The sequence below is a fragment of the Ranitomeya imitator genome, chromosome 1 (assembly GCF_032444005.1).
Source record: "Ranitomeya imitator isolate aRanImi1 chromosome 1, aRanImi1.pri, whole genome shotgun sequence".
NCBI lineage: Eukaryota > Metazoa > Chordata > Amphibia > Anura > Dendrobatidae > Ranitomeya > Ranitomeya imitator.
Genome location: NC_091282.1, coordinates 214,772,882 through 214,790,775, shown reverse-complemented (window position 1 = coordinate 214,790,775; position 17,894 = coordinate 214,772,882). Strand labels below are relative to the sequence as shown.

Below are 17,894 nucleotides of genomic sequence, written 5' to 3'. Positions count from 1 at the left end.
CAAAAGCATATAACATGATATTGCTGCATTGTTTATATTTCGTCCAGCCAATAAGGTTCAGGCATACCCGTAGTCACGGCTACAAGGCTCCAATGAAACAGTCCTTGCAGCGATCTTCTTGTCCAATCCGGATCAATTCTGCAGTGGGCGCCAAAATTCAACCAGCCTATCAAACCCCATCATGCTTCCAAGTATATCCCAGATAACCAATCAGGCAAACACTTATATCATATACCATGACTACATCACAATCCTGCGACTCACTGCGGCAAGCCACCTGGCCGCAGAGGACTCAGAAGCAACCTGGTAAGTATAACTGTGCGTCATGGCAACAGCCCGCCCACCTCACGTGATCACACAACCGGGTCCGCCCCACGGTGACGCAACCATCCCTCCCCCATGCACAGGAGAAGCCGTGGATACGCGCAGATGCAGCACCGCCGGAAACCGCCGCATCGTAAACCACGATACAAGCAGATCCAGCGGCACAGTGAGATGCCACGCCCCCCTTCAGCCCCCATGCAAGGAGGACGCCGGCGCGTCACAGTCAGGACGTCCCAGATGCGACGTCACAGAGTCGGCTAGCCAGATGCCAATACACAGGCGCCCACAACCATTGGATCTGCGCAGCCACGGCCACAACGGGTTGCCAAGGGAACCTAAATAAATATAAATAGATACAATTAACCATCTATAAGGTGTGACTCAAGAAAAAACATGGAAGCATCCATTTTGATCAAATAGATCAATAGAGTAACACTACCTAAGGACGGAAAAAGACATTGTATAATCAATCGCTAAAAACAATAAAAAACGACAAAAACACTATAAAAACAATATACCGATGAATAATGCCATAACCAAGGGGAGAGAGAACAGTAAACCATGTAAAAGAAAATATTACCTAGGAATGCAGACCTGTAAGTTAAAGTCTAAATTAAGGCCTCCAGGTTGTAAAGTCCCCAATGAGTAAATACATCTCATTTCTTTCTTCCTAAGCAACGATAATCTATCCCCACCTCTCCTCAGAACCGGAACACTATCTATTACCCTAAAGCGTAATTGATTGACAGTGTTTATTGTCAAGAAAATACTTTGTTGACCATTAAACAGGCCAATAAAGGCGGGGCGGTTGTCGTTATGGACAGTGTAAAATACAAAGCAGAGATCTTGCGGCGACTGGGGGATCGATGTGTTTATGAGAAACTACCAAGTAATCCCACTACTCGTTTTCAGAAGGAATTACAACTTGTGGTCAGTGACTCCCTAGCCATGGGACTCATTGACCACAAGTTGTCAGAATTTTTGATCGTTGATGCACCAGTGATACCGGTGATATATATACTACCGAAAATTCATAAGGATCTGGAAAACCCCCCCGGAAGGCCTATTGTGTCGGGGAGGGGCTCTCTATTTAATCAGACAGTGATTTTCTTAGATAAAGTATTGCGTACCTATGCTATATCAGCTAGATCTTACATGTTTTTTCTTGAGTCACACCTTATAGATGGTTAATTGTATCTATTTACATTTATTTAGGTTCCCTTGGCAACCCGTTGTGGCCGTGGCTGCGCAGATCCAATGGTTGTGGGCGCCTGTGTATTGGCATCTGGCTAGCCGACTGTGACGTCGCATCTGGGACGTCCTGACTGACGCGCCGGCGTCCTCCTTGCATGGGGGCTGAAGGGGGGCGTGGCATCTCACTGTGCCGCTGGATCTGCTTGTATCGTGGTTTACGATGCGGCGGTTTCCGGCGGTGCTGCATCTGCGCGTATCCACGGCTTCTCCTGTGCATGGGGGAGGGATGGTTGCGTCACCGTGGGGCGGACCCTGTTGTGTGATCACGTGAGGTGGGCGGGCTGTTGCCATGACGCACAGTTATACTTACCAGGTTGCTTCTGAGTCCTCTGCGGCCAGGTGGCTTGCCGCAGTGAGTCGCAGGATTGTGATGTAGTCATGGTATATGATATAAGTGTTTGCCTGATTGGTTATCTGGGATATACTTGGAAGCATGATGGGGTTTGATAGGCTGGTTGAATTTTGGCGCCCACTGCAGAATTGATCCGGATTGGACAAGAAGATCGCTGCAAGGACTGTTTCATTGGAGCCTTGTAGCCGTGACTACGGGTATGCCTGAACCTTATTGGCTGGACGAAATATAAACAATGCAGCAATATCATGTTATATGCTTTTGAGTTTTGATTTTCTTTGTTTCTAAAGCTGCAGACATTGTATGTATCTATTTTAATGAATCATATAGGGTTTGATTGATGTTACTTTTTGTATTTATATATGTAATTAGTGGCTGGTTGGTGATTGGTGCCCTGTGTGGTATCCACACCATTTAAGCCGACACTTTGTACTGTGTTACATGCTTGAAAAAGACCAGGATACTGGTCGAAACGTTGCTTTTACATGGACCAATAAAGTTTCCTTTTTGATACCAAGACACCCGGCTGGAGCGCTGTTCATCTTCCTTTGGATTACTTGACACCAATGTGCCAGAACGAAGACAGGAAGAAAGCCAATTTTTTTTTTTACTTTGCGCCAAATTCATGAATCGCATTTGCCATATTGATGAATTTAGCGCCAAACTAATACCACAAGAGAAACAAGAAGAGTGATTTATAAAAAAAAAAAAAAAGCCTGCAAATGATGAATTTGGGGCAATGGAACAGTGGCTCAGTGGTTAGCACTGTTGCTTTGCAGCGCTGGGGTCCCGGGTTTAAATCCAACCAAGGACAACAGCTTCAAGGAATTTATATGTTCTCCCCGTGTTTGCATTGGTTTCCTCTGGGTTCTCAGATTTCCTCCAATACTCCAAAGACATACTGATAGGAAGTGTATATTGTGATCCCCAATGGGGACAGTAATGATGTCTGTAAAGCGATGTGGAATTAATGGTGCTATATAGCTGAGTAAAATAAAAAGAATATCTATCTATTCTCTTCATTATATAGACCTAAAGCTCAGGGATCAAGGAGAAAATAGCAAAAGGCAATGGCCCCAATTCACGATTGCTTATTTTCCACATTTCTGGAGTAATCTGCTCTTTTTATCAGTATTTGCACCTTTTTATTTACACTTTTTAAGTTGTCTGTTTAAGTATTTATTATTTCGCTTTACTTATCCAGATATTTTAGACAGATTCCCGAAATGCTTTTTTAGCGCACTCAACTCCAGTCGCATACACACACACAAACCCCCACCCGAGTAAGTTTTTGAAGAAGTTTTTTATTTTGGTACAGTTAAGCAACTTCTTAAAATAATTTTCTACTTCTGATGTTAAGAAGTCTTAAAAAATTGTTGAAAAAAAAAAAAAAGGAAAAAAGTATTTTTCTTTTTACTTGGCGCCAAGACCAAGTGTCCCATTTTAATTTGGCAAAAAAATTGCCAAAGAGCCCCACAAGACAAAGACAGAAAAGTGACTACAATATTTAGCAAGTGATGAATCGGGCCCATTGTGTCAGCTATACAACAGAAGAAATTTGTATACTAATTTCATCCTGTCAGGAAAGCGAGAACCGCAACAAACCTCGCGACTAGTTAATGGGGTCCTCAGAGTGATGTCGGGGTCCGATGTATAGTGAACACGGCGTGATGGCTTCCACATACAATCTCTAGCTCTCAAGCTGTCGGGAAACTAATCCCAAAATGTCTTGGGAAATTGAGGGCATGGGTACCCACTGGTGAACAGTCACTGAGTGGAAAAGACTGACATTTCTCATGATGGGTCTGGTGTGGGGTTTCCTCCATATTACACTGCTGTGAGAATAAGAACTATTAATGAAGGAGCCCAGAGCATACAGCTCATTAACACTGTATACAGCTGTATCATGCTGTATGTGCAGCAAAGGGCCGGATATATATACTGTACATACACAGGACACTGTGGACATGTGCGGTATGTGCACACAGGCAGAGGACCGGATATATACACATAGGACACTGTGGACATGTGCTGTACGTGCAGACAGGCAGAGGGCCGGATATATACACATAGGACACTGTGGACATGTGCTGTACGTGCAGACAGGCAGAGGGCCGGATATATACACATAGGACACTGTGGACATGTGCTGTATGCCCAGACAGGCAGAGGGCCGGATATATACACATAGGACACTGTGGACATGTGCTGTACGTGCAGACAGGCAGAGGGCCGGATATATACACATAGGACACTGTGGACATGTGCTGTACGTGCAGACAGGCAGAGGACCGGATATATACACATAGGACACTGTGGACATGTGCTGTACGTGCAGACAGGCAGAGGACCGGATATATACACATAGGACACTGTGGACATGTGCTGTACGTGCAGACAGGCAGAGGACCGGATATATACACATAGGACACTGTGGACATGTGCTGTACGTGCAGACAGGCAGAGGGCCGGATATATACACATAGGACACTGTGGACATGTGCTGTACGTGCAGACAGGCAGAGGGCCGGATATATACACATAGGACACTGTGGACATGTGCTGTACGTGCAGACAGGCAGAGGGCCGGATATATACACATAGGACACTGTGGACATGTGCGGTATCTGCAGACAGGCAGAGGACCGGATATATACACATAGGACACTGTGGACATGTGCTGTACGTGCAGACAGGCAGAGGGCCGGATATATACACATAGGACACTGTGGACATGTGCTGTATGCCCAGACAGGCAGAGGGCCGGATATATACACATAGGACACTGTGGACATGTGCTGTACGTGCAGACAGGCAGAGGACCGGATATATACACATAGGACACTGTGGACATGTGCTGTACGTGCAGACAGGCAGAGGGCCGGATATATACACATAGGACACTGTGGACATGTGCTGTACGTGCAGACAGGCAGAGGGCCGGATATATACACATAGGACACTGTGGACATGTGCTGTACGTGCAGACAGGCAGAGGACCGGATATATACACATAGGACACTGTGGACATGTGCTGTACGTGCAGACAGGCAGAGGACCGGATATATACACATAGGACACTGTGGACATGTGCTGTACGTGCAGACAGGCAGAGGACCGGATATATACACATAGGACACTGTGGACATGTGCTGTACGTGCAGACAGGCAGAGGGCCGGATATATACACATAGGACACTGTGGACATGTGCTGTACGTGCAGACAGGCAGAGGACCGGATATATACACATAGGACACTGTGGACATGTGCTGTACGTGCAGACAGGCAGAGGACCGGATATATACACATAGGACACTGTGGACATGTGCTGTACGTGCAGACAGGCAGAGGACCGGATATATACACATAGGACACTGTGGACATGTGCTGTACGTGCAGACAGGCAGAGGGCCGGATATATACACATAGGACACTGTGGACATGTGCTGTACGTGCAGACAGGCAGAGGACCGGATATATACACATAGGACACTGTGGACATGTGCTGTACGTGCAGACAGGCAGAGGACCGGATATATACACAGGACACTGTGGACATGTGCTGTACGTGCAGACAGGCAGAGGACCGTATATATACACAGGACACTGTGGACATGTGCTGTACGTGCAGACAGGCAGAGGACCGGATATATACACATAGGACACTGTGGACATGTGCTGTACGTGCAGACAGGCAGAGGGCCGGATATATACACATAGGACACTGTGGACATGTGCTGTACGTGCAGACAGGCAGAGGACCGGATATATACACAGGACACTGTGGACATGTGCTGTACGTGCAGACAGGCAGAGGACCGGATATATACACATAGGACACTGTGGACATGTGCTGTACGTGCAGACAGGCAGAGGGCCGGATATATACACATAGGACACTGTGGACATGTGCGGTATCTGCAGACAGGCAGAGGACCGGATATATACACATAGGACACTGTGGACATGTGCTGTACGTGCAGACAGGCAGAGGGCCGGATATATACACATAGGACACTGTGGACATGTGCTGTATGCCCAGACAGGCAGAGGGCCGGATATATACACATAGGACACTGTGGACATGTGCTGTACGTGCAGACAGGCAGAGGACCGGATATATACACATAGGACACTGTGGACATGTGCTGTACGTGCAGACAGGCAGAGGGCCGGATATATACACATAGGACACTGTGGACATGTGCTGTACGTGCAGACAGGCAGAGGGCCGGATATATACACATAGGACACTGTGGACATGTGCTGTACGTGCAGACAGGCAGAGGACCGGATATATACACATAGGACACTGTGGACATGTGCTGTACGTGCAGACAGGCAGAGGACCGGATATATACACATAGGACACTGTGGACATGTGCTGTACGTGCAGACAGGCAGAGGACCGGATATATACACATAGGACACTGTGGACATGTGCTGTACGTGCAGACAGGCAGAGGGCCGGATATATACACATAGGACACTGTGGACATGTGCTGTACGTGCAGACAGGCAGAGGACCGGATATATACACATAGGACACTGTGGACATGTGCTGTACGTGCAGACAGGCAGAGGACCGGATATATACACATAGGACACTGTGGACATGTGCTGTACGTGCAGACAGGCAGAGGACCGGATATATACACATAGGACACTGTGGACATGTGCTGTACGTGCAGACAGGCAGAGGGCCGGATATATACACATAGGACACTGTGGACATGTGCTGTACGTGCAGACAGGCAGAGGACCGGATATATACACATAGGACACTGTGGACATGTGCTGTACGTGCAGACAGGCAGAGGACCGGATATATACACAGGACACTGTGGACATGTGCTGTACGTGCAGACAGGCAGAGGACCGTATATATACACAGGACACTGTGGACATGTGCTGTACGTGCAGACAGGCAGAGGACCGGATATATACACATAGGACACTGTGGACATGTGCTGTACGTGCAGACAGGCAGAGGGCCGGATATATACACATAGGACACTGTGGACATGTGCTGTACGTGCAGACAGGCAGAGGACCGGATATATACACAGGACACTGTGGACATGTGCTGTACGTGCAGACAGGCAGAGGACCGGATATATACACATAGGACACTGTGGACATGTGCTGTACGTGCAGACAGGCAGAGGACCGGATATATACACATAGGACACTGTGGACATGTGCTGTATGTGCAGACAGGCAGAGGACCGGATATATACACAGGACACTGTGGACATGTGCTGTACGTGCAGACAGGCAGAGGACCGGATATATACACATAGGACACTGTGGACATGGGAAAATACTAAAACCCTATGTGTCATTTGTCTATACCTATGCCTATGGTAGATTTTGCCTAAGGTAGATTTTTTTAGTCATATTAGTCTATACCTATGGTAGATTTTTTACAGTGTGCGGGAAATCAGCGATTCCGCAGAATTAATGAACATGTTGCTTTTTTTTCCGCGATTTGTTTTTTTTCGCGGAAAAAAAAATCGCAACATTTGCACAAGTTTTGCGGATTACATTGAAATGATTGGGAACCATATGTAAGCGTTTTTTTCACGTTTTTATCGCATTTTTATAGAAAAAAACCGCGAAAAATACGGAACGTGTGCACATAGCCTTACAACTCCCTTCTCTGTGTACTTGAACTGAGAGAGGGAGGGGGATGTTTTGAGTGAGATAATATTAAGGCTAGGTTCTCATTTCGTTTTCGGGTGAGCGCTAACAGACATCGTTGCACGGCGAAATTAACGCCGTGCAACGTGTCCGTTAACGCTCCCATTGCCAGCAATGTTAAAGCGCATTGCTAGTGCGTGCCATTTTCGGCACGCGCTAGCGATGTGCCGTTCTTTTGTGGCGCGCCTCAGACGCTGCTTGCAGCTAGCGCTAGCGGGGACATTTAACGCGACCCCTAAAAAGACATTGCGTTAGCGCAATCCACTAGCGCTTAGCGCTAAACGGATTGCCCTGACGCAATGAGAACCTAGCCTAATATTGTTTACCTTTAGATAGTTTATAAACCCTCCTCTCACACATCCAGTACCCAGCAACCACAGAATGCAGAGTAAGTGGACATGCTAGCTGGGGCATATCTTAAGGTACCGTCACACTCAGCAACTTTGCAACGAGAACGACAGCGATCTGTGAGGTTGCAGTGTCCTGGATAGCGATCTCGTTGTGTTTGACACGCAGCAGTGATCTGGATCCCGCTGTGCCATCGCTGGTCGGAGCTAGAAGTCCGGAACTTCATTTGGTCGCTAGATCGGCGCGTATCGTCATGTTTGACATCAAAAACAACTACGCCAGCAACGTTTTACATGGAGCGAGAACAATAAGCGAGTCGCCGTTACGTCACTGGATCGCTCCTGCATCGTTCTGTTTGACGTCTCTACAGCGACAAACAGCGACGCTCCAGTGATCGGCTCGTTGTCTATATCGCTGCAGCGTCGCTATGTGTGACTGTACCTTACTGAAGTCAAGCTGCAACACCAGGCTCTCCCATCATCACTTTGGTAAGAATTACGAATAACGGTTTTAAGCTCCGTTTTTTTTATTGGAATAAGTTCATATTAGTACAACAACGTTATCTTCCAAGTTTCATTAAGATCATTTTAGGGATTCAGTCTTTATGCCCCATATTCTGCTATGCCTACAGTGTTATCACGGTTGGAAACGGAAAAACGATTTTGAGCTCCGTTTTTTTTATTGGAATTAGTTCATATTAATACAATGACATTATCTTCCAAGTTTCATTAAGATCATTTTAGGGATTCAGTCTTTATGCGCCATTTTCTGCCATACCTATGCCTAGTGTGTTATCACGGTAGGAAACGGAAAAACGGTTTTGAGCTCCGTTTTTTTTATTGGAATTAGTTCATATTAGTACAACAACATTATCTTCCAAGTTTCATTAAGATCTTTTTAGGGATTCAGTCGTTATGCGCCATTTTCTGCCATACCTATGCCTAGTGTGTTATCACGGTTGGAAACGGAAAAACGGTTTTGAGCTCCGTTTTTTTTATTGGAATTAGTTCATATTAATACAATGACGTTATCTTCCAAGTTTCATTAAGATCATTTTAGGGATTCAGTCTTTATGCGCCATTTTCTGCCATACCTATGCCTAGTGTGTTATCACGGTAGGAAACGGAAAAACGGTTTTGAGCTCCGTTTTTTTTATTGGAATTAGTTCATATTAGTACAACAACATTATCTTCCAAGTTTCATTAAGATCTTTTTAGGGATTCAGTCGTTATGCGCCATTTTCTGCCATACCTATGCCTAGTGTGTTATCACGGTTGGAAACGGAAAAACGGTTTTGAGCTCCGTTTTTTTTATTGGAATATGTTCATATTAGTACAACAACGTTATCTTCCAAGTTTCATTAAGATCTTTTTAGGGATTCAGTCGTTATGCGCCATTTTCTGCCATACCTATGCCTAGTGTGTTATCACGGTTGGAAACGGAAAAACGGTTTTGAGCTCCGTTTTTTTTTATTGGAATATGTTCATATTAGTACAACAACGTTATCTTCCAAGTTTCATTAAGATCTTTTTAGGGATTCAGTCGTTATGCGCCATTTTCTGTCATACCTATGCCTAGTGTGTTATCACGGTTGGAAACGGAAAAACAGTTTTGAGCTCCGTTTTTTTTATTGGAATTAGTTCATATTAGTACAACAACGTTATCTTCCAAGTTTCATTAGGATCTTTTTAGGGATTCAGTCGTTATGCGCCATATTCTGCCATACCTATGCCTATGGTAGTTTTTTTTCTAAAGTTGAATGTTTTTAATCTATTTTTTCTTTCCACTTCACTATTTAAAAATAAATTAGCGGAGGTTAAACTTTAATTGCGTTTTCAACAAGGCAAACCCATACATTGCTATATAGTAACTTTACATTTGAAATAAACACTGAATCCCTAAGTATATCTTTATCGAAAATTTTTGCCTAAGGCCGACCTCACACCTGCGAGTTTTACGGACGTATGAGTGGTTCATAAAATACGGATTGCATACGGTACAATGCTTCTCTATGGCCCAGCTCCTATCAGCCGTGTTTTACTGATCCGTATTATAAGGTCTTCTACGGCCATAGAAAATTGCAGTATGCTGCGTTTGTCACCGTATTGCGCAAAAAATCCACTAATGAAAGTCTATGGGGGCCAGAAAAATACGGATTACACACGGACCAACAGTGTGACTTGCGAGAAATACGCAGCGGTGTTAGAGAGAAAAGCCGGAAATTCAGTGCGGTGTACAGTAAAATCACACTGACAGCTTACAGTAGAATAGGTGGAATAAATGTGTACACATAGAATAGGCATATATATATATATATATATATATGTAGATATACTAGATGGTGGCCCGATTCTAACGCATTGGGTATTCTAGAATATGCATGTCCACGTAGTATATTGCCCAGTCACGTAGTATATTGCCCAGCCACGTAGTATATTGCCCAGCCACGTAGTATATTGCCCAGCCCACGTAGTATATTGCCCAGCCCACGTAGTATATTGCCCAGCCATGTAGTATATTGCCCAGCCCACGTAGTATTTTGCCCAGCCCACGTAGTATTTTGCCCAGTCACGTAGTATATTGGCCAGCTCACGTAGTATATTGCCCAGCGATGTAGTATATTGCCCAGTCACGTAGTATATTGCCCAGTCACGTAGTATATTGGCCAGCCCACGTAGTATATTGGAAACAGGAACACATGGGCTACTTGCACAGTGAACAAGTCTGTATGATCATGTTCACACACCACCAAGAAACCTGAAGACACAAAAGAGAATAGTAAAACCAAAAACACTCAGTTTGAAAAAATGTTGCAGTAATCCGCAAGTGCTAGTAAAAGATGTAAAAAACAGGGTATTTGGTTGATACGTTTTTTGCAAAAAATGTATACTAAGCTGCTCTACCAATCTTCACGGTATACCCTTATCAGAGCAGTCCTAACTAATGTATGCAATCCCTATCTGATGTATTTAAAAACCTGATCATCTGTATATAACCTGTGTGAACAGGGTTCAGAGAGGAAAAATCCATGTGTGCATACAGGGTAGAACAGCTTTTGTGCAGATAGCCCAAGAGGAGTGGTGGAACTCCCCAGTCTTGTAGACACAAGAGAACAATTATGGAAACAGGAACACATGGGCTACTTGCACAGTGAACAAGTCTGTATGATCATGTTCACACACCACCAAGAAACCTGAAGACACAAAAGAGAATAGTAAAACCAAAAACACTCAGTTTGAAAAAATGTTGCAGTAATCCGCAAGTGCTAGTAAAAGATGTAAAAAACAGGGTATTTGGTTGATACGTTTTTTGCAAAAAATGTATACTAAGCTGCTCTACCAATCTTCACGGTATACCCTTATCAGAGCAGTCCTAACTAATGTATGCAATCCCTATCTGATGTATTTAAAAACCTGATCATCTGTATATAACCTGTGTGAACAGGGTTCAGAGAGGAAAAATCCATGTGTGCATACAGGGTAGAACAGCTTTTGTGCAGATAGCCCAAGAGGAGTGGTGGAACTCCCCAGTCTTGTAGACACAAGAGAACAATTATGGAAACAGGAACACATGGGCTACTTGCACAGTGAACAAGTCTGTATGATCATGTTCACACACCACCAAGAAACCTGAAGACACAAAAGAGAATAGTAAAACCAAAAACACTCAGTTTGAAAAAATGTTGCAGTAATCCGCAAGTGCTAGTAAAAGATGTAAAAAACAGGGTATTTGGTTGATACGTTTTTTGCAAAAAATGTATACTAAGCTGCTCTACCAATCTTCACGGTATACCCTTATCAGAGCAGTCCTAACTAATGTATGCAATCCCTATCTGATGTATTTAAAAACCTGATCATCTGTATATAACCTGTGTGAACAAAAGCTGTTCTACCCTGTATGCACACATGGATTTTTCCTCTCTGAACCCTGTTCACACAGGTTATATACAGATGATCAGGTTTTTAACTTGCGGATTACTGCAACATTTTTTCAAACTGAGTGTTTTTGGCTTTACTATTCTCTTTTGTGTCTTCAGGTTTCTTGGTGGTGTGTGAACATGATCATACAGACTTGTTCACTGTGCAAGTAGCCCATGTGTTCCTGTTTCCATAATTGTTCTCTTGTGTCTACAAGACTGGGGAGTTCCACCACTCCTCTTGGGCTATCTGCACAAAAGCTGTTCTACCCTGTATGCACACATGGATTTTTCCTCTCTGAACCCTGTTCACACAGGTTATATACAGATGATCAGGTTTTTAAATACATCAGATAGGGATTGCATACATTAATTAGGACTGCTCTGATAAGGGTATACCGTGAAGATTGGTAGAGCAGCTTAGTATACATTTTTTGCAAAAAACGTATCAACCAAATACCCTGTTTTTTACATCTTTTACTAGCACTTGCGGATTACTGCAACATTTTTTCAAACTGAGTGTTTTTGGTTTTACTATTCTCTTTTGTGTCTCCACGTAGTATATTGCCCAGCCCACGTAGTATACTGCCCAGCCACGTAGTATTTTGCCCAGCCACGTAGTATATTGCCCAGTCACGTAGTATATTGGCCAGCCCACGTACTATATTGGCCAGCCACCTACTATATTGCCCAGCCCACGTAGTATATTGCCTGTGACCACAACGTCATCACAGGTCCTGCGCTCATACCAACCCTGGGACCGGAAGCTGCCGTGGACTACAAGGGGCCCTCAGAAAGATGAGTATATTTTTATTTTTTTAAATGTGACAAACCTGGCTGGGCAATATACTACGTGGCTAGGCAATATACTACGTGACTGGGCAATATACTACGTGACTGGGCAATATACTACGTGACTGGGCAATATACTACGTGACTGGGCAATATACTACGTGACTGGGCAATATACTACGTGACTGGGCAATATACTACGTGACTGGGCAATATACTACGTGACTGGGCAATATACTACATGGCTGGGCAATATAGTACGTGGCTGGGCAATATACTACGTGGACATGCATATTTTAGAATACCCGATGCGTTAGAATCGGGCCACCATCTAGTGTGTGTGTATATGTGTGTGTATATGTGTGTGTGTGTGTGTGTGTGTGTGTGTGTGTGTGTGTGTGTGTGTGTGTGTGTGTGTGTGTGTGTGTGTGTGTGTGTGTGTGTATACACATATACACACACACATACTATGTGTAGACATTTATCTTAGCTATTCTATTCTAACCTGTCAGTGTGATTTTACTGTACAGCGCACTGAATTGCCGGCTTTTCTATAGAACACCGCTGCGTATTTCTCACAAGTCACACTGCTGGTCTGTGTGTAATCCGTATTTTTCTGGCCCCCATAGCGGCCCTGCGCTTAGTAACCCGATATTTACCCTGGTTACAGGTGAACACATCGCTAGATCGGCGTCACACACGCCGATCCAGCGATGACAGCGGGTGATCAGCGACCAAAAAAAAGGTCCTGATCATTCCCCACGACCAACGATCTCCCAGCAGGGGCCTGATCGTTGGTCGCTGTCACACATAACGAGATCGTTAGCGGGATCGTTGTTACGTCACAAAAAGCGTGACGTTGCAACGATATCCTTAACGATATCGTTGTGTGTGAAGGTACCTTAAGGCAAACATTTTCGATAAAGATATACTTAGGGATTCACTGTTTATTTGAAATGTAAAGTTATTATATAGGAATGTATGAATTAACATTGTTGAAAACAGAATTACATTTTTAAGCTTTGTTTTTCTTGCTGGAAAAAGTTCATATTAATGACAAACTTATTTTCAAAGTTTCATCAAGATCTTCTTAGGGATTCAGTGTTTATTTCAAATGTAAAGTTACTATATAGAAATGTATGGGTTTGCCTTGTGGAAAACGCAATTAAAGTTTAACCTCCGCTAATTTATTTTTAAATAGTGAAGTGGAAAGAAAAAATAGATTCAAAAAATTCAACTTTAGAAAAAAAACTACCATAGGAATAGGTATGGCAGAATATGGCGCATAACGACTGAATCCCTAAAAAGATCTTAATGAAACTTGGAAGATAACGTTGTTGTACTAATATGAACATATTCCAATAAAAAAAACGGAGCTCAAAACCGTTTTTCCGTTTCCAACCATGATAACACTGTAGGCATAGGTATGGCAGAAAATGGCGCATAACGACTGAATCCCTAAAAAGATCTTAATGAAACTTGGAAGATAACGTTGTTGTACTAATATGAACATATTCCAATAAAAAAAACGGAGCTCAAAACCGTTTTTCCGTTTCCAACCGTGATAACACACTAGGCATAGGTATGGCAGAAAATGGCGCATAACGACTGAATCCCTAAAAAGATCATAATGAAACTTGGAAGATAACGTTGTTGTACTAACATGAACATATTCCAATAAAAAAAACGGAGCTCAAAACCGTTATTCCGTTTCCAAAAAATTTGACCCCTACATTCATGTATTGCAACTTTATGTCAAATAAATACATATGTAAATAAATTGGTTACTCTGCTTCAAATGGAGTGAAGTGGAAAGGAAAACTAAATTAAGAAAATGAAACGGTAAAAAAAAATCTAAAATAGGCAGAGATGAATACGACTAAAATATCTACCATAGGCATAGGTGAATTTGCCACATAGGGTTTTAGTATGCACCGTGGTCATGTGCTGTACGTGCAGACAGGCAGAGGACCGGATATATACACATAGGACACTGTGGACATGTGCTGTACGTGCAGACAGGCAGAGGGCCGGATATATACACATAGGACACTGTGGACATGTGCTGTACGTGCAGACAGGCAGAGGGCCGGATATATACACATAGGACACTGTGGACATGTGCTGTACGTGCAGACAGGCAGAGGGCCGGATATATATACATAGGACACTGTGGACATGTGCGGTATGTGCAGACAGGCAGAGGACCGGATATATACACATGGGACACTGTGGACATGTGCTGTATGTGCAGACAGGCAGAGGACCGGATATATACACAGGACACTGTGGACATGTGCTGTACGTGCAGACAGGCAGAGGACCGGATATATACACATGGGACACTGTGGACATGTGCTGTACGTGCAGACAGGCAGAGGGCCGGATATATACACAGGACACTGTGGACATGTGCTGTACGTGCAGACAGGCAGAGGACCGGATATATACACATGGGACACTGTGGACATGTGCTGTACGTGCAGACAGGCAGAGGGCCGGATATATACACATAGGACACTGTGGACATGTGCTGTACGTGCAGACAGGCAGAGGGCCGGATATATACACATAGGACACTGTGGACATGTGCTGTACGTGCAGACAGGCAGAGGGCCGGATATATATACATAGGACACTGTGGACATGTGCTGTATGCCCAGACAGGCAGAGGACCGGATATATACACATAGGACACTGTGGACATGTGCTGTATGCCCAGACAGGCAGAGGACCGGATATATACACATAGGACACTGTGGACATGTGCTGTATGCCCAGACAGGCAGAGGACCGGATATATACACATAGGACACTGTGGACATGTGCTGTATGCCCAGACAGGCAGAGGACCGGATATATACACATAGGACACTGTGGACATGTGCTGTACGTGCAGACAGGCAGAGGGCCGGATATATATACATAGGACACTGTGGACATGTGCTGTACGTGCAGACAGGCAGAGGACCGGATATATACACATAGGACACTGTGGACATGTGCTGTACGTGCAGACAGGCAGAGGACCGGATATATACACATAGGACACTGTGGACATGTGCTGTATGCCCAGACAGGCAGAGGACCGGATATATACACATAGGACACTGTGGACATGTGCTGTATGCCCAGACAGGCAGAGGACCGGATATATACAGATAGGACACTGTGGACATGTGCTGTATGCCCAGACAGGCAGAGGGCCGGATATATACACATAGGACACTGTGGACATGTGCTGTACGTGCAGACAGGCAGAGGACCGGATATATACACATAGGACACTGTGGACATGTGCTGTATGCCCAGACAGGCAGAGGACCGGATATATACACATAGGACACTGTGGACATGTGCTGTATGCCCAGACAGGCAGAGGACCGGATATATACACATAGGACACTGTGGACATGTGCTGTACGTGCAGACAGGCAGAGGGCCGGATATATACACATAGGACACTGTGGACATGTGCTGTACGTGCAGACAGGCAGAGGGCCGGATATATACACATAGGACACTGTGGACATGTGCTGTACGTGCAGACAGGCAGAGGGCCGGATATATACACATAGGACACTGTGGACATGTGCTGTACGTGCAGACAGGCAGAGGGCCGGATATATATACACATAGGACACTGTGGACATGTGCTGTACGTGCAGACAGGCAGAGGGCCAGATATATACACATAGGACACTGTGGACATGTGCTGTACGTGCAGACAGGCAGAGGGCCGGATATATACACATAGGACACTGTGGACATGTGCTGTACGTGCAGACAGGCAGAGGACCGGATATATACACAGGACACTGTGGACATGTGCTGTACGTGCAGACAGGCAGAGGACCGGATATATACACATAGGACACTGTGGACATGTGCTGTATGCCCAGACAGGCAGAGGACCGGATATATACACATAGGACACTGTGGACATGTGCTGTATGCCCAGACAGGCAGAGGACCGGATATATATACACATAGGACACTGTGGACATGTGCTGTATGCCCAGACAGGCAGAGGACCGGATATATATACACATAGGACACTGTGGACACCTGCACACAGGCAGAGGACTGACAAGTCTCCTCACACGACGTGCACTACTGCAGGCAGAGTAGTAACTACCCATAGCAACCACATCTGTCACCTCATTGGACGAGCGCAAAATACAAAAGAAACAAAAGATCTGATTGGTCATCTTGGGCCGCTCCAGTACTCCCCATTGAGCTCTAACCAGATTCCAATGCCGTACACTGCTGCACTACAGGTCCCAGCACGGCTCCGCCGCAGAGGATAGCGCTGTGCTGTACATATACATGCAGCTCGCAAAATGTCACCTCACGGCTCCGGAACTTACCGGCCCTGCAGCATTCTCTGCCGGTTTGGACACCTTCATGTCGGTGTCAGAGCCACTGAGTTCTCCGTCTTCTAGTTCTTCATCCTCCATCATTCCCCTAGTGCTCTCCTGCGCCATGACACTCGGCTGAGACGGAATGACGTCACATTGCAGCGAGGAGGGGAACGTGTCACTTCCGGAAGAGAAAAAGGCGGGAAATCAGCCATAGAGGAGCGGGGAACCCTCCGCCACGGCTGTGTATAGAGACCGTATGCGCCTGTGAGGCTCCTTCCAGCACCTGCACTGTAGACAGGGCAGTGGTGACCGGTCCTGCTGGAAAGGGGTCCACACAGGAACAGCTCCAGTCTAGAGCTCAGCACTGACCGGACTAGACAGGAGGGGATGCCAGGAGCTCCTGATAGACTCCATTCTGTCACCTCATTACAGAACGGGCAGTGACAGAAGTGAAGATTGAGGTGTAGTAATGATGATATTACAGTAGGGTTTTAGCTTGAAAATAAATTATTGTGTATGTATACATACCTCCCAACTTTTGAGGAAGGGAAGGAGGGCAAATTTTAAGCCACACCTATGACCACACCCATTTCACAACTAGTCACGCCCCAACCACACCCATTTAGCACTTCTGATCTCAATGTTTCATAAACAATAATTATAAACAAAAAAATATGGCCACACTGCTCCATACTGTATAATGGCCACACATGATGCTCCATACTGTATAATGGCCACACATGATGCTCCATACTGTATAATGGCCCCACATGATGCTCCATACTGTATAATGGCCCCACATGATGCTACATACTGTATAATGGCCCCACATGATGCTCC

At 45.0% G+C, this 17,894-nt stretch overlaps 1 protein-coding gene across 1 annotated transcript in view; it reads right to left on the bottom strand.

The window, feature by feature from the left end:
• PHAX (phosphorylated adaptor for RNA export) overlaps window positions 1–17,200 on the bottom strand; it is a 64,650-nt gene extending 47,450 nt beyond the window's left edge. The window contains exon 1 of the mRNA XM_069753864.1: window positions 17,061–17,200. Within this exon, the coding sequence (XP_069609965.1) occupies window positions 17,061–17,177 (117 nt within the window). The 5' untranslated portion in view covers window positions 17,178–17,200. The remainder of the gene's footprint in view (window positions 1–17,060) is intronic.
• Between the last annotated feature and the right edge of the window lie 694 nt (window positions 17,201–17,894).